This window comes from Schistocerca nitens, chromosome 6 (assembly GCF_023898315.1).
Source record: "Schistocerca nitens isolate TAMUIC-IGC-003100 chromosome 6, iqSchNite1.1, whole genome shotgun sequence".
In the NCBI taxonomy this organism is placed as follows: domain Eukaryota; kingdom Metazoa; phylum Arthropoda; class Insecta; order Orthoptera; family Acrididae; genus Schistocerca; species Schistocerca nitens.
Genome location: NC_064619.1, coordinates 72,620,505 through 72,637,694, shown reverse-complemented (window position 1 = coordinate 72,637,694; position 17,190 = coordinate 72,620,505). Strand labels below are relative to the sequence as shown.

The 17,190-nt window shown below is 42.4% G+C and overlaps 1 protein-coding gene across 1 annotated transcript in view; it reads right to left on the bottom strand.

Moving 5' to 3' along the window:
- Nucleotides 1-1,007: 1,007 nt before the first annotated feature.
- The window catches only part of LOC126263231 (uncharacterized), a 33,888-nt gene continuing 17,705 nt past the window's right edge, over nucleotides 1,008-17,190 (bottom strand). The window contains exon 2 of the mRNA XM_049960315.1: nucleotides 1,008-1,163. Within this exon, the coding sequence (XP_049816272.1) occupies nucleotides 1,008-1,163 (156 nt within the window). The remainder of the gene's footprint in view (nucleotides 1,164-17,190) is intronic.

Here is a 17,190-nt window from a genome sequence, read left to right as displayed (position 1 = left end):
CGTAGTAGGATGTTCGCGACATTCTCGCACGATATTTCAACAGCGTGCCTCGCTGTCTCCTTCAGGTGCTACCTGAGACTGGTCCTCGTTTTCTTTTTTTTTTTTTTTTTTTTTCCAGATGGAGAAGGGCGGGCTGTTGTAGAGCGTGCATTTGCTCTTTTCGGCCATGGGGTAAACTTTTTTCTGTGGTGGCACTCTTTATTTTTCGCGCTGGGGTGCAAGAAGGGGAGGGGGGTCTCCCAATTGGGAATTTATTTGCAGGAGTTTGTTGGGGACAGTTCCGGTATTTACCTTAGCGGCCAAGGAAAACCTGCAAAACCCGGCCAGAACTGCTTGTCATGTCTTGCCTTCTCTTTATTTGCCGTCTTGCCAGCGTTGGCGCTGGCGTTCACGGCGGGCAAGGGCGGATTCGCGTCTTCTGTTACGCTCCTCCTCTTGCTCTCTTCTGTACTTCTCCTCACGGGCTTCCGCCTTTCTTCTTATGAGCTCCCTGCTTTGCAGGAAGCTCATTTGGTGTTCATCGCGGTCGGCCAAGTTCGGGTTGGTGACGTCCAGGATTTCGTTGTCTACAAGGATGTCCCAGTGATTAACGAACTCCTTGGTCTGGATGCTTGTGTCCTTACGTGCTGCCGGTGCTCCTTTGCCTTCTAACGAGGCCTGTGTGGCTCGACTGATAGTCATCCTCTTCGGCCAGGCCGTTTGTGTGGCTTGGTCACGACTGGGGTGTGTTGCTTCTGTTGCCAGCCCGTCGTCCTTGTGCTGCTCATACGTCTGCACCGCCTGCGTCTCCTTGTTTGTATTGCGGCGGAGGGATTCACGGAGAGTGAGGCAGGCGGCCTCCATCTCCGCATGGAGAACCATGCGAAATCTTGTTTCCTGGAGGGCCGAGTCGATGTCGGGACCAGCTGTCGCCGCCGTCTTCCCACACGCTGCGTCGCGCCGCCGGCCCCCTCCACCACCTTTGCCACTGGCGGCGGGGGAAGGCGGCCGCACGTGAGCGGTGGCCGTCATCGCCTCTCCTCCGGGTGCCGCCGTTGTTCCCGCGGCGTTGCCTCCTCCTCTCGCTGTTGCCTCTGTCCTTCCGTTGTTCGCAGGGGCTGCAGGACGTTGCCGTCTTCTTCTTCTGCGGCGTCTCCTCTTTTCCTGGAGCGCCGTTTCCTGTGCTGTGGAGGGATTTCGGCCGTTGAAGGCCTGGCATCCGTGCCAGTTAGCGACGTGCTCACCGCCACAGCGGGAGCACGTCGGTTGGACGTCTTTGGTGCTGGTACAGGTGCGGGTGTCATGCTGACGTCCGCACTTGACGCACCCGGCGGCGTTGCGGCAGTGCTTTGCCACATGCCCTTCCTCCTGGCACTTGAAGCACTGTGGCTTCGTGTCCAGGTGGGGGGGGGGGGGGGGGGGGGGAGAGTCTCCGGCTCCACGTGAAAGCCTAAGAGCTTTCGGATTCCGAGGATGTCCCCGCCGTTGTCTGCCGCTGATGGGGCGACAAAAAACAGCGGCGGTTTCTTCTTATTGGTTTTGTTGTGCAACCTCCGTAAGAATCCAAGACAGTCCCCTCAGGAGCGCCTTGGTGACTTCTTTGCGACGACTCTTCTGAACATCGCACTTCTTTTCAGGGCGTCCACTGTGTGAGCGGCCACAAGGGCCTTCAGGGCCCTGCAGTCGTCCCAGTTCGCGGCCTGGAGTTTGATGGTGGCGTCGGAGTCGACGGTCTCAACGACAACCTCCTTGTCGCAGCTCTGCCCCATCTCATCATAGATTTCCACTCACTCGACTTCCCTGCACTTGATGTACAGGGCAGGAGTGGGGGAAACTTCTTCTGTCGCCGAGTTGCCGCCTCTCGCGACATCTTTTCCCACGCTGCTCATTATCACCATACCGCGCGCTAGGGTTTGGCAATTTGCTTTCCTTGCTGTTAGAACAGCAGCACGACAATTTGCCACTCCGCGCGCAGTACGTTCTTCTCACTAACAGTGACCCGCGCGCTACGGCTGCCACAAATCGAATGGGGTCGATCGAGTCCAGTATTTATGCCTGGGAGGAGCTGGGCGTTCCCTAATCGGTCCGCGCCGAGTCGATTGTTCCATCTGTGGTCCGCGCCCGCCAGACTCGGCTTTAACGCACCTCTCCAGTCGCGGATGTTCCGACTGCCGTCGGCGCCCGTTTTGGCCGTCCTCAACGGTTGTGGTTGTCATCTGAGGTGTGTCAGACCCGATCTGAGATGTTGGGTACTCTATCTCATGACTGTTACTATGATTTCCACTTCTGTTTCGTGCTGGGCGCACCCCAATCGGTCCACGCCGCGTCGTGTGTTCCGTCTGAGGTCCGCGCCCGCCAGACGCGGCTACATTGTCCCTCTGAGACAAGGTGTCGGACATTAGAGACCAGATCTGACACACCCCAGATCATGAACTCGACTTCAGAAGATGGCCAGGCCAGGCGCGGCCGACGGAGGGAACACCGGCGACCAGAGAGGGACAATATCTCAGATCGGATCTGACACACCTCAGATGACAATCACAATCGTTGAGGACGGCCAAAACGGGCGCCGACGGCAGTCGGAACATCCGCGACTGGAGGGGTCCGTTGAAGCCGAGTCTGGCGGGCGCGGACCACAGATGGAACATTCGACTCGGCGCGGACCGATTAGGGAACGCCCAGCTCTTCCCAGGCATAAAAACTGGACTCCATCGACCCAAGGACCAGTCTCAGGTAGCACCTGAAGAAGACAGCGAGGCACGCTGTAGAAATATCGTGCGTGAACGACGCGAGCATCCGGCTGGATTCCTGAATATCCAAGATGTCAACAGATCGCCGGGAAAGCATGAAGAATTACAACACACGTAGTAGTTTGATTGATCATGTTATCACAAATTATGACATCTTCTCAACAGATGTCATAAATGGTCGCCTCTCAGATCATTTAGGTCAAACACTAGTGCTGAAATGTAACACCAAATTTAAACCAAGAACAATGTACAAGCACAGGCGAATACTATCTGTAGACAACATTGCTACACTAAGATATAGTTTAAGCCAGGAATCATGGGTCAACAACAAATGGACCACGTTCACAGAAATTCTAACAGCACAAAAATAGAGCCTTGGCATAAAAAAGTTAGTATCCAGAAATACCAACCTTCAAAATCAAAACCTGATCCAATAATTTTAAAATACAAGATCTAAAAGAAAAAATGGAAAACTTGTATAGCTTACACAGACTGACTAACTCAGAGTTACATAAACTCTGAGTTAGTCAGTCTGTGCAAGCAGAGAAGTCAGGAGATTAAAATCAGAATGCATGCATAACAGTTCTATTATATTCGTTCAGGTTTAGTGGTGTATGTATTTTCGTCATGAGTAAACGCAAAAATACAACGTTAACTCTCAAAGAAAAACTGAATGCTTTGAAACGGATAGACAGTGGTGAGAATGTATCTAAACTGGCAACGGAACTGGGTGTTGGTAAAGTAACCATTTGTGTTTGGAAGAAGAACCAAGTTAAGCTTGAACAGTCCTGTGCCATGTCTTCGGGAAAAACACTCAAAATTCAGCAGACTTTGAAACAGTCCCAGTACGATAAAGTGGATGAAGCTCTTTTCCTTTCGTGTATGCAACAAACAGAAAGGGAACTCCTTTGAGTGGAGCACTGGTTCAGGAGAAGGCTGTTTACCTGAACAAGTTAATGGATGAGTCTTCTAGTGCGAGTATGGGTTGGTTGGACAGATTCAAAAAACGTCATGGAATCCGTCAGCTAACAATTACTGGAGAGAAGCTTTCTTCTGACCGTGATGCAGCGAAGGAATACTTGGGTGAGTTTGAAAAAATGATAAGAGAGGGAAAGTATTCTCCCCAACAAATTTATAACACTGATGAGACTGGCCTTAATTTTAGGGCATTGCCAACAAAAATCCTGGCATCAAAAGCAGAAAACCATGCTCCTGGTTTTAAAATGTGCAAAAATCGTGTGACTTTATTAGTGTGCAGCAACGCTGCTGGTAATCACAAGCTGCCTTTTATGCTGATTGGCAAATCTGCTAGGCCCCAATCTTTTAAAAACTGCAACAGGAAATCCCTGCCCGTATATTATCGCAACCAGAAGAACACATGGATGGATGGTAAGCTGCTCAAACAATGTTTTCACGGCCTGTTTGTTCCCTCTGTTCGACAGTTTTCTAAGGAAAATCATTTGTCTTCCCGTGCAATCCTTTTGATTGATAACGCGCCATCTCACCTCAGCACTAAGGAGTTATGAGATGGAGAAATTGTGGCGAAGTTTTTGCCAATAAATGTTACACCACTTCTACAGCTGATGGACCAGGGTGTACTGCAAACATAAAGCTGATTTACAGAAAACAATTTTTAAGCGTGCTGACCCAAGATGATAGCATTCCTTTAGTGGACAAAATAAAAAAGACCGATATGAAGGATGTTATTTATTGGGCTGCTGAGGGATGGCAGAATATTTCAGAAAATACTCCGAGAAAATCGTGGAGTAAACTGTGGACATCTCTTGAATTTCAGGACAACCTAGTTGAAAATGAAGAGGAAAATATATTACAAATGATACAGACAATCCCTGGGTGTGAAAAAGCTAGTGAAGGGCACGTAGATGAGTGGATGGCAGGATGGGACATGTGTGGAGAATCTCACTGACACTGATTTAGTTGCTGCTGTGACTCAAGACCAGGATGGACTGCTGTGACAGAAGTGACAATGAGCCTGAAAGCGACAAAGGAGAGCTGGTGCCACACAGTGACGCAGCAGAATCCTTTGACCTCGTGGTACGTTGTTTGGAGCTACAGCCCACTGCTACACCTGCTGATTCGATGTTTATGAGATGGTGGCGCAACTCTGCGTCATATAACAGACTCTCTTCATTACACCAAAAAAACATTGACTAAATTTTTGTCATCTAAAAAGTGGGGATAAAATGTCTGCTGTATTTTAGTAAGTTTGACAGCTTTTCTTTCATTGTTATGCATTGTTTAAACCTAATGTTTTCTTGCCAAATTTTCTTATACATGTTTACTGTACTGTGTAAATTAAAATAGTGTGTATGTACAGCAGTTTAGCGCACAGTTTTCCATACTTGGACTAACATTTTTCATGTTCGAATTAACTGAAAGTTTGGATTACTGGGGTTCGGATTAGTGGGACTCTGCTGACTTCATAGATACTGCCAAAAATGATGCTTCTATGAAACAGGATATACAGCACACATTTTAGTCCAGTAACAAACTGAACTGCAATACACTACCTGCAGTAAGCACATATGATATTCTTCAGCTTATTGATAGTCTCAGAAACAAAAAATCAAAAGATTAGATGAAATTTCTCCATATCTATTGAAGAAATGCAAACATGAACTAATGAAACCACAAGTTCATCTAATAAACTGCGTTCTCGAAGACAGTGTGTTCCCTGACAAGTTGAAACTGGCTGTTGTTAAACCAATACACAAAAGGGGGAAATAAAGCATGTACAGAACTGCAAATCCATTGCCCTAATCTCAACTTTCAGCAAACTGATAGAGAAAATAATGTTAAAAAATCTTGGAAAATTACAACAATGCTAACATATAAAGTGATTTCCTGCATGGTTTGAGAAGAGGTCGAAGTATCATATCAGCAGCAGTACAATTTGTCCATCATGTACTTGAAAAAATAAAAAGCAACAGGAGTACTCCTGGACCTATCAGGGGCTTTTGATATAGTACATAATGACGTGCTTTTATTAAAAACTGCAAAGAGTGGTGTTACTTAAAAACTCATGCAGCAGATAGAAACATATATAAAGGATAGACAGCAGTGCATGGAGATTATATGCACTAATGGAGAAATACTGGAGAGGAGAAGGTCAAGTATAAGAAATATACATTTTGGTGTTCCTCAGGGCTCCATTATATGTCCAGTCCTATTCGTATGCTATGTAAATGATCTCTCAAATTCCTTGACAATAAACAACTGATCACTATCTATGCAGATTATTCATTCTGTCAGCCCAGCCTAGCTGAAGAGATACACAATTACAGAAAAGGCAAGAGCTCACTTTGAAAGAGACAACCTAAAAGTAAATATGGCAAAAACTATTATTATTAATTTTTAACCAAGTGGTTCAAACAGACAAAATACCGTGATTGATGAAATTCTACCAAAACCCTGAACAGATTGTAAATTCTTGGGTTAATGCTTAGATTATTGACTTTCATGGAAACAGCAAGCTGATTCTGTCTGTAAGAAATAACATCCAGTCTATCTCCATTAAGAAGATTATTACTGTATCTTAATTCTGAAACCCTAAGGACGGTTTATGGATTAGTGTACCCTTTCTTATCTTATGGGATAGTACTGTGGAGTGAGATACGCCAAACTAATAAGAAAAGGGTTTTCATACTGCAGAAGCGAGTCTTGAGGATCATAGCAAAAGTAAAACCAGGAATTTCTTGCAAGCCCGTATTCATTAGACTCAATATTCTCACAGCTCATGCCATGTATATACGACGGTTGGAACTTAAATAGTGGCAACTATTTATTCACAACCGATACAAAACATTTACATATTTGCAGTTGTTACTGCCCTTCAAAGTAGTCACCAGCATTTTGTAGAAACCATTGCCAGCGATGTGGAAGGCATAGTATACCATTAGTAGAGCCTCTTCTGTTGATGGTGCCGAACGAAAATGACGAGTGCTTTATAAGTAAAATTAAAGATTACGATGGAAAGCACATAATGTGCGAAAAATCAGTACTCATTGTGGTAATACTTGTCTGGCGTGCTATATTATTAAAAGAAGTTGATAAAAGACGAAACGTGAACACTGAAGTGATCGTATGGCATTGTTGGCCGGGAGGCCCCATGCGGGGAAGTTCGGCCGCCGTATTGCAAGTCCTTTTTAGTTGACGCCACTTCGGCGACTTGCGAGTCAATGATGATGAAATGATGATGGACACACAACACCCAGTCATCACGAGGCAGAGAAAAATCCCTGACCCCGCCGGGAATCGAACCCGGGACCCCGTGCGCGAGAAGCGAGAACGCTACCGCAAGACCACGAGCTGCGGACAACGTGAACACTGAAAAATACGAAGATGAACTTGTGTGTGTAGCATCAACGAGACAACGACCAACACGGAACATTTGCAAGAAAAATTTGACGTCTTCCCACTGCTATTGTGAAGAGCTCGCCGACAAAGGAATAATGTGTCTAAAATCTGAAACAGTTTACCGCTATACATGTGCAAACGTAAGTTCAAAACGAAAGACTTGGTACTGTTTGAATAGCTGCAAAGACGAAACGCACGAAAATGTAAACAGCAAAGACACTAAAGACGATATTATAGCGTTTCTAATAGATGAAATTCGTGGGTTAAAACCAAAATATGATGAACTTAAACAACAGAGCGAATCTCCATTGTACAGTGACAGTAGTATGTGGTAACAGAAAATTTGACTAGTAAAAATACAGGCGACAGGACCAATAAACATTGTCGAAAATGCCAGAAAACTGAGAGAAGTGGTGTTGAGTGCACGGAATGTGGAAACATATTTCATTTTCGATGTGGAAAAGTAGATCCCTCACTAAAGGGACAGGAGATAATCATAAAAAATTGTAACTGTAATGAATGCAGGTTGAAAACGATTAGGCCTAAAGTATGTAACATACCCGATTATGATGGACCTGAAGATAATGAAGTTTACAAAATCACATCTGAAGCCAAACACAAGAAGCAGAACAACATGGATTGTGGCACAAAAAGCACAGATGTATTTAAATCATAAAAAAAACCACAGGAAAAAATCTTGCAGCAACGAAGGTTTGATGGTGCCTGTTTTGACACTGAATAAAACAAACAATATATCAAATGCAACAGATAGAGAACATGATGGAGCACAGAATCAAGAAATATGAAGAGAAAAAACAACACATATCAGAATCTACTCTGATAGTTTTGGAAGAGGGATTACTACAAAAACGAAGACCCTGACAACTCAAAAAAAAAAAAAAAAAAAAAAAAAAAAAAAAAAAAAAAAAAAAAAAAAAAAAACCATTAAAATTGAAGGCATAGTGAAACCTGGAGCAAGATTCAACCAGATCCTCATCAACACTGAAGATTGCAGTAATTTGTCAAGGAGTGACTTTGCAGTTCTTACAGGTGGTTCCAATGCTGTATACCATAATGAAACAGCTGCAGCAACAGCAGCTCTGAAGACAACACTGGGCAGGTCAACAAACACAAATGTTATATTACTTAAAATACCTCATCTTTACGATGCAGTTCGTAAAACGTGGTGTTGGTGATTGACCCTCTAACAATTACATACAACTCAAGAAACAACAATAGAACAAAATAATACCACGATATGGGCACTAAAGTAACTGATAGTGTGACATTTATTAAAACATAACATTCCACCTGAATGGCTAGTCATGTCTCTTGCTATCCCAAATTTAAACACATTTGTAAAATATAGAGGTGACAGACCATTCTGACACCAAATGTAGGAAAAGGGTTGTGATCTCGACTGCTGCATGGTGCAGTGGAGAGTGTGATGAGAAGTGGCTTATTAGACATCACATGGGCATTAGTAAAACATTAAAGAACCAAACATTTGTTATTCAACAATACTGAATGATGTGATGACTTTTCAAACAGCCAGTGCTGACAGGACACAGGGCAGGCAGCACATACCCACTATGGTATGTGCCGATCAGCTTGTGGCACACAGCCACAAGTGGTGTCATCACCTCCAGTGACATCATGGGGCTGTTGGCCCCATGCAGCCAGTACCTGTTGTCACCTTCTCTGTGCAAAGCAGGTAGCAGCTTCAGAAGCAGGTGACCTCGGTGTGTTTGATCACACTGTAAACTGAACACAGGAAAGGCAGCCACAGGCAGTAGAATGCAGTCTCTGGAGCAGGGGGTGAGCAGCTGAGTCCGTGCCCCTGCAGCGATGTAGTAGCAGTTGCATGCCCCTGGATAGAAACGGAGGCCTGCAGGGTGGAAAGAGGCAGCAGTTGTAGTAAGTTATGAAACTGACTTGCTGGTCGGAGATCCCTAAATTCTTCTCATTATAAGCAGCACGGATGGCAGTGCTGCAGCTAGTATTGTCGAAGTCCCCAGTGTGGGACTTGGTGTTCCATAGAAGCTCATAGACAGCTAGATGAGCACATAGTGGATCAGAGTGGGTCTCTCCTCCAGACTGGTCAACTGCTAATGAGAAACCTTTATACAAGACTACCCGCATTTGTTATGCTACTGAGAGACAACAGTGACATCACTTTGCCTGCTTTTCCTTCAGTTCAGCTTTCCTGAGCCTCCCATGATGGTCTAACTTCACATTTCAGGCACTCTGGCTGCTGTATTTTGCAGTGCCAGAGTACTGAATAGTTATTCTTGTGACTGACTTAGCCCTTCTTACTTAATCATGAGTGGTCACCATAGTGATGGCACCTCATTCCCTATGATGTCGATTTGCTGCATTTACGTCTTGGGCCACAGCTCGTATGGTGTGTAACAATTGGCATGGTAGTGTGACTGTAATACCTGCAGTACCAATGGTATCTCCATGGTGAAACTTCTCCTGGCTGTTATGATTTGACCCACTTTCCTCTGCTTCTTGCATTGCCACAGAAGGTGGCTGAATATTTTTACTCAGCCACACCAATATATTTTTTCATCGTGCAACACTCCTCTCTCCTTTAAAAAATCCGTCCTGGCTTTTTTGTAGGGTTGCCACTGGAAAAGTCTTGAAATGCATATAGAACTCAATGAGTGTACAGGATGAATCACATACAAATTTCAATGCATATATTGTGGAAATGGCAAGTGCTAGAGGTGTGTGGTTTTCGCAGAATGAATTTGTAGTCAGGGGCTTGTACTGTTAGCTAATAAGTGGATTGTAATAATACTTAGAAAGTGTATTTTGTGTGCAAACATACACTTCTTTAAGTTGAGCAATGCCTATTAACAAACAAAAAGTAGAGTAAATTAGAATGTCACTAATCTTTGTTGGAGGATTCTAGTACAAGTTGCTTACGAGATATTGTATTGTGAAATGTTTCAACATCGACACTTTTACGAGACCTATGGTAGCACACATTAAAGAACTTCACCAGTCCATACACTAATAACAGGGATTCTGACTGGCTGCTGTGAGGCAGTGTACCAATGAAGAGGATGCAGCAAGTGTCGTATCCCGATATCCCAGAAATGTAGCACAGTGGAAGAGGAGTCAAAAGAGGTAAACACATGTCTCGGTTTATCCAAAGATAGTTCACTGATTTATAACTTTTTCATGTAATTTAGATGCTTTTTAGAGCACACAAATGTCAGTTCAAATGGAGGCACAGGGACTAGTTTCACAGCCTCTAGCTTTTTTGCCCCATGTACAAAACCTGATCATTGTTTATATATACTCTATTTCTTCATTTATTTATCCATGTCTGTAGAAGGCCACTGCATGATTCTTATCATGTTAGGGATATGAGGGTGGGTATTATATTAATTGTAAAATTATAACTATGGTTCACAATGTCACTTATGTGTTCATGGTATTTTCAGAGTTTAAAATCTTTTTATATTCTCGTATTTTTATATTTCATTCTTATATCAGTTCTTATATTTTATTCTTATTTTTATTCTTCAGGAAGATTTGGTGCATTCTGTTGGATGATATCAATTATAGAAACATTTGAAACTCAGAAGTTCTGAACATCATGAGCATCGCCTGAAGGCAGGTTTAGCACAGTGACATTTCATTGTATGGCTCTCACTTGGGAAACAAACGCTGTTAACTTTGTTGAAGATTTCAAATGCTGGCAATAATTTTGTAGCAAAGCATTTATAATGGATCACTTTACCGAAAACTGGCGCTTGTAATTGTTTATGAATCAATATACACTACAGGACTTTCACCAAAAACAATTTCAAATAATTTTCTCATTCATATATTGTTTTTTGTAATTCATCGCCATACATACAATTAGTAGATGATTAAGGACAACATAATTTCAAAATACATTGAAAAATTATACATATGTAAATTCTCTAAAAGCAAAGTAATTACTAATTTATTCTCCTGTCATTGTATCTCTATATCAGTACAAAAACAACAACACCCACACATAAAACCTTTGTGTCATTTTTTGTTTACATACAGCCAATATTGCGTCCCTGACAAATTTAAAGCATTGTTTAAACTTAATTATTCTTTTGAAACTGACCATGAGTGAGAAATATGGGAGCTGTTATAGGGTAGTGAGTAGAGGGATTTGTTGCCAGTCTTGTAGGAAATATTTTCACTAGGGGGGGGGGGGGGGGGGGAGGTGATGCAGTGGGGAGAATGTTGGGAGAACAGAAGACGCCCTTTCCTGGAACTGCTGAGTATGCAGAAGGAACATTTTGATTGGGGAACAGGAAAGAAAAATCTGTGCGGGAGCAAGGGAGATAGGGGGGAGGAGGGTGGCTGGGAACTGGCAGCTGGTAGGAGGATAGGAAGAAAGAGAACACAATCTGACAGTTTTATCATCAACACCAAAACTAGGAATCTACCACTGCCAGAGTTAACTAGAGAAGAGCCTCAGGTAGAACGAGGAGCAGAAAATGTGCAGCACACTTGAACCAAGGCCAAGGAGCCTAGGAGTGCACAAAGTGTTAGCAAGAAGAAAGTGCTGCTGCTAGGTAGTAGCCATGGGCCTGGTGTAGGTCCTCAGTTACAGGAAAGTTTAGGGGCAGCGTACCAGGCCACCAGTACCTACAAGCCAAATGCAGGCCTAAGTCATGTGATAGAGGACTTATGGTCTTCATGTAAGGACTTTACAAAAGAGGACCATGTAGTGACAGTGGGTGGGGTGGGAAACAGTTTGGACAGGGATGGTGCATATGACATAGATGGTGATCTGGACAAGATAGCTTCCCTCACTCATGTCACCAACGTACACTTTGTTGAGCTGTTCTGGCATCATGATTGACCACACCTTGATGGAGCTGAGGCAAATCAAGGCAGGGTTAGGGATGGCTCTGAGGGTAGCCAACTTTGCTCATGTTTCTCTGGTGCCTGTCAGGACTATCAACAGATGGGGTTTCACTAGGCATGGCCTACACCTAAACAGAACTGGGAAGGGAAGATTGGTACAGCTGTTTCATGGAAGTATAGGAGGTGGATCTTGGGCCACACATGGTCAAATACCTGTAGTCATGGATAGGAAAAGTAAGTCTTTTTAGGATAAATCCAGACAACAGGTTCCCCTGCCTAAACAATATCTCCAGCACTTAAAACTGAAACAGATTTTAACACTCCAAATATCACACATACCAGATGTCACAAAGAAAAACAAACAGTTGAAGAGTAACATGGGGTATTTCACAGACTTAACAATCCTCCATCAAATCATGCAATCAATAAAACATAAAATACAACTATTAGAAGTTGAGCTCCAGTCTTTGAACTGCACAGTAGTTTGTGTTACTGAGCACTGGTGTAGAGAGACAGAAATCCAACATGTAGTGTTATCATCATATGAAAGGGCAAACTCTTATTGCAGAAGTGCTCCAACGGGTGGAGGATCATGCATTTATATCAGAAAAGGAACACAGTTCAAATCAAGGCATGACCTCAGTACAGCAAGTGAAGACAAACACTTTGAAATAGCTATTGAATTAACAGGGCTTGATATCACCTAGAAATTAATAATTTTATCTGTGTATAGATCTCCCAGTGGTAGTGTGGACACTTTTTTCAATAAATTAACAGAAGTTCTAGATAAAGTCTCAAGTACAAAGGCCAACATAATTCTGTATGGGGACATTAACATCAACACTAGTATCATAAATGAATCCAGCAGCACCCTCACAAATATCCTTCAAAGTTTTTGCATGACCCTTTTGGTCAATAGTGCAACAAAGGTTACTACAATGACTGCATCAGTAATTGATCATGTGTCCACAAATATGGACAGGAAAAATTTGATGTAACTCTAAAAGATCTCAGACTATCAGACCATCTCCGTCAAATAACAACAGTAAAATCAGGCATCGAATCATTCCCTAAACTACAAGCCTACAAACGACATCTATCAGAAATCAAAATAAAAGATTTTTCAAAGGAACTAGCGAAACAAAGCTGGGATGAAATGTGTAAGGAAACCAATGTGAATATGAAATTCTCCACATTATTTAAATTGAATTTTGAAAAGGCATTTCCTAAAGTATGAATGTCTGTATCATCTCACAAAAATCAATGGGTAACAGCAGGTATTAAGAAGTCCTCCCAAACACTTAAATACCTCAGTTCCATTAAAAATAGTTGCAATGATCCAGAATTCTTAAATTTCTATCATAGATACAAAAAGATCTATAGGAAGCTGCTGACTGCTGCAAAAAAGTCATTTAATGACAAAATAATATAAAATGCAGAGAATGAAAGCAAAGCAGTCTGGGATGTGATAAAAAAGGAAATGGAGAGAGGCAAAGAAAAGCAGAATAACATGTTTCTAAGGGAGGGAGAAAAGGTAATAAATGGTCCACAACACTTAAAAAACTATGTAATTGAGCATTTTTCAAGTATTGCAGAGAAGTTACAACAAAAATTCCCCAAAACAAATATAACACCTGTAAACAATGTTGCACTAAATACAATGATGTTACTTCCAACCACAGAGAATGAAGTCAATAAAACTGTTCAAAAACTAAAAGAGAAAAAGTCAGTAGTCTTAGATGAAGTACCAATGTGTGTACTGAAACAATGCATAGAGATTATACCATGCCCCTTAATAAATATAATAAATGAATCCTTCACATCAGGGACATTTCCAGAGCACTTAAAACTGGCAAGAGCTGTACCTTTGCTTAAGTAAGGTAATGCAGAAGACATAGAAAATTACTGGTCCATTTCCCTGCTATCAGCATTCTCAAAAATAATAGATGCAATTATGAAAGACAGATTAATGAATTATCTGAATAAATACAATCTCTTAAACGAATCACAGTTTGGTTCCTGAAGTGGCAAAAATACGGAGTCAGCCATAGTAGAATTCACAAAGGTTGCACTTGATGCTCTTGACAAAGATGAGTGTGTCACAGTCATATTTTTGGATCTTTCTAAGGCCTTTGATACAGTTGACCACAAGATTCTACTAAATAAATTAGAAGGATTAGGAATAACAGGGGTAACTAATGACTGGTTTCGACCATACCTAGCAGATGGGGTACAAAGAGTAGAGATAACACATACTTCAAATAGATCTAAACATTTAGTAAAACACTTATCAGAACCAAAATACATTAATATAGGGTAGCATTCTAGGACCAATACTATTCCTGATATACATCAATGACATTGCCAGTAGTGTTATTCACGGTGAAAATATTCTCTTCGCTGATGACAGCGATATTATAGTCACTGAGAAAACAAGAGAACTTCTTGCAGAGAAAGCAAATGAAACTCTCAAGGAAGTTTACGATTGGCCAATAAGCAATAAAGTGACACTGAACATAAAGAAAACTATATGCCATGAATTTCAGTTTGTAGACGGAAAATGACAATATTAAATTAAATGTAGATGGCACCTCTATAGATTGTGTAACAAATACAAAATTTCAAGGAATGAATATTGATTCTCAGTTGAAGTGCTGTGAACACACAAAGGTACTTGCAAACAGAATGTCATCAGCATGTTATGCCCTTAGAATCCTATCATCATTGTGTAACATGCAGTGTCTTTTAGTTCCGCACTATTAATATGTACACTCAACACTTAGCTATGGCTAAGGAAGCACAAAACAGCAACGCCACGATGCTAGGCACTGTGCCACTGCTTTGGTTCAACTATTTACTTGCTGAAAGTCACATAAAATACAAAATTGTTAACACTTTTGTGGCCACTTGTCACCAAATTTTGTGCACATAATCTTCAGTCTTTATTATGATGGTTGCATTTCCATTATCAGCAGGCAGTACCAATATACTCTTGTCAGCATTAAGACTCTTGACAATTTGTAACTATTCTTTCTTCAGGTTGAAAACAGGTGGATTTTCTCGCTGCAGTATCCTGTTTCAATGCATATTTCCTCAGCTCTTTTACAAGGAAGGGTCCGAATGGCTGCTTTGGTACAAGTAATGATATTCTCGGTAGGTATAGTTCTCGGGATGATAGCGCAATTCCCTCCTTTTTCAAGGACAGGCTGTTCCTTTTTGGTAAATTGTCGTTTGGTGACATGTTGGGAATCGCCTTGTCCCTCTGCTTCCTGCATCTTGCAAAATTCTCCTTCTGTCACTCAGTACAGTGGTCGATTTCATGGTATCTGCTCCTGTGAGTGATGCTGTCAGTCTTGTCCCAATTGTCTTGATGCATGCTGCTTCTTAATCGACAGAAAATGCCCAAAAGTTCCTTGTTCTTTCTTGCCAAGTGTCTCTGTACTGCATGAATTCATTCATGAAGCAAAGCTCATTTCATTCTGTTGTAGATGCGATGTTCTTGGGTCGTGGTGATTTGGCACTTACATTTCAAGAACTTTGGTGTGACACCTTCATCCCAGCAACTCGATGGAAAGATGAGAAAGGACATCGATTGTGCTTTCTTCTTCCGCTGTTGGTCAAGGTGTTGGTACAGTCCAAAAATCTCGCCCCTGCAGAGGTGTAGTTAAAAATTGTTAAAGCTTTCATAGCCACTTGCTGAAAAATTGCCTGTTGGCTTTTATCTCTGGTTCTTTGGCCAACATTGGTGTGATGATTATTCTGAAGTTTTACCAGCACGAGTAGCTGGTAATGACCCTGCATTGTTAGTGGTGGACTAGAGTCAAGATTGCAGATGCCTATTATATGTACTTGGCATGCCACCGTCCAAGGATTTTTCCATGGTCATTACGCTGCAGTTCACCCCTTGATATCATTCTCTACAGCATGGGAAGCCAGGATCCATTCAGCTTAAGGCTTCAATCTTTCCTGTTGAAGCTATTGTCATTTTTCTGTAATTCTAAAGGTTAGGTTAGGTTAGTGTTGTTTAACGTCCCGTCGACAACGAGGTCATTAGAGATGGAGCGCAAGCTCGGGTTAGGGAAGGATGGGGAAGGAAATCGGCTGTGCCCTTTCAAAGGAACCATCCCGGCATTTGCCTGAAACGATTTAGGGAAATCACGGAAAACCTAAATCAGGATGGCTGGAGACGGGATTGAACCGTCGTCCTCCCGAATGCGAGTCCAGTGTGCTAACCACTGCGCCACCTCGCTCGGTGTAATTCTAAAGCTTCCCTAGACCAGCAGGTGTAATAGCATTCCAGGGCCAATCTTACTATCACTTATAGACTCCAACAGCTAGTTGCAGTACCAAGGTTGAGACAAAAGTATATGAATTGGTTAACTGATGCACTGTCATTCCTTTGTAAGATTTCAGTTTCAGTTTGTGCTCAGTTCTGAGCAGGTGGTACTAACAAAGCAGTTTGAAGTGATAAATGGCACAACATTTTTGTCAGATTTCTTTTTAAGGCAATCACTGGTATAGCTCAGCTACGGCTGGTATGCTGTCCACCTGGGAGAGTCTGAGGTTCAACCTGCAGTGTATGCAGTGCTTGGAGCCTGCCTCCAAGGTATTGGTTCCCTCTCAATGTTGCACACAGCACTTGCATTGCATGTGAAATGCACTGTGTATCACACGTGAAAATCCTTGTTTCAATGTCCAGAAATAGGAAGAGTGTTCGCGTTACATTAGTCATCCTGTTTTAAGACTCAGCTAACACTATCACATCAGAAGTATCCAGGCAACCTACATAATGTAGAATTGACCACTAAATATCACAAGAGGCAGACCAGTATAAAAGGAGGTGGGGAGTACTGTGTTATCAGTAGAGAAGCAGTAACAGCAGAATGGGTCATTCTGCATAGCTCAGTGACTTTGAACACGGACTATTCATTCAATGTCAACTGAGTAACAAATCCACGAGAAACATTTAAACCCTTATTAAGCTGGCCAAATCTATTGCGTGTGATGTGACTGTGAAGTGGACAAGTGGACAAACCACAGCTAAGCCGAGATAAGGCAGGCTTCATTTACTGACAATCAGGGACTGTCAAGCATTGCAGAAGGTGGTTGTAAACAACTGCCTGAAATCAGCAGGTGAAATCATTTGTACCATGTGAAGTATGCAGCACAGACTGTGCTAGACGTGTATTTTGCTCACTTTCAATCCATCGTG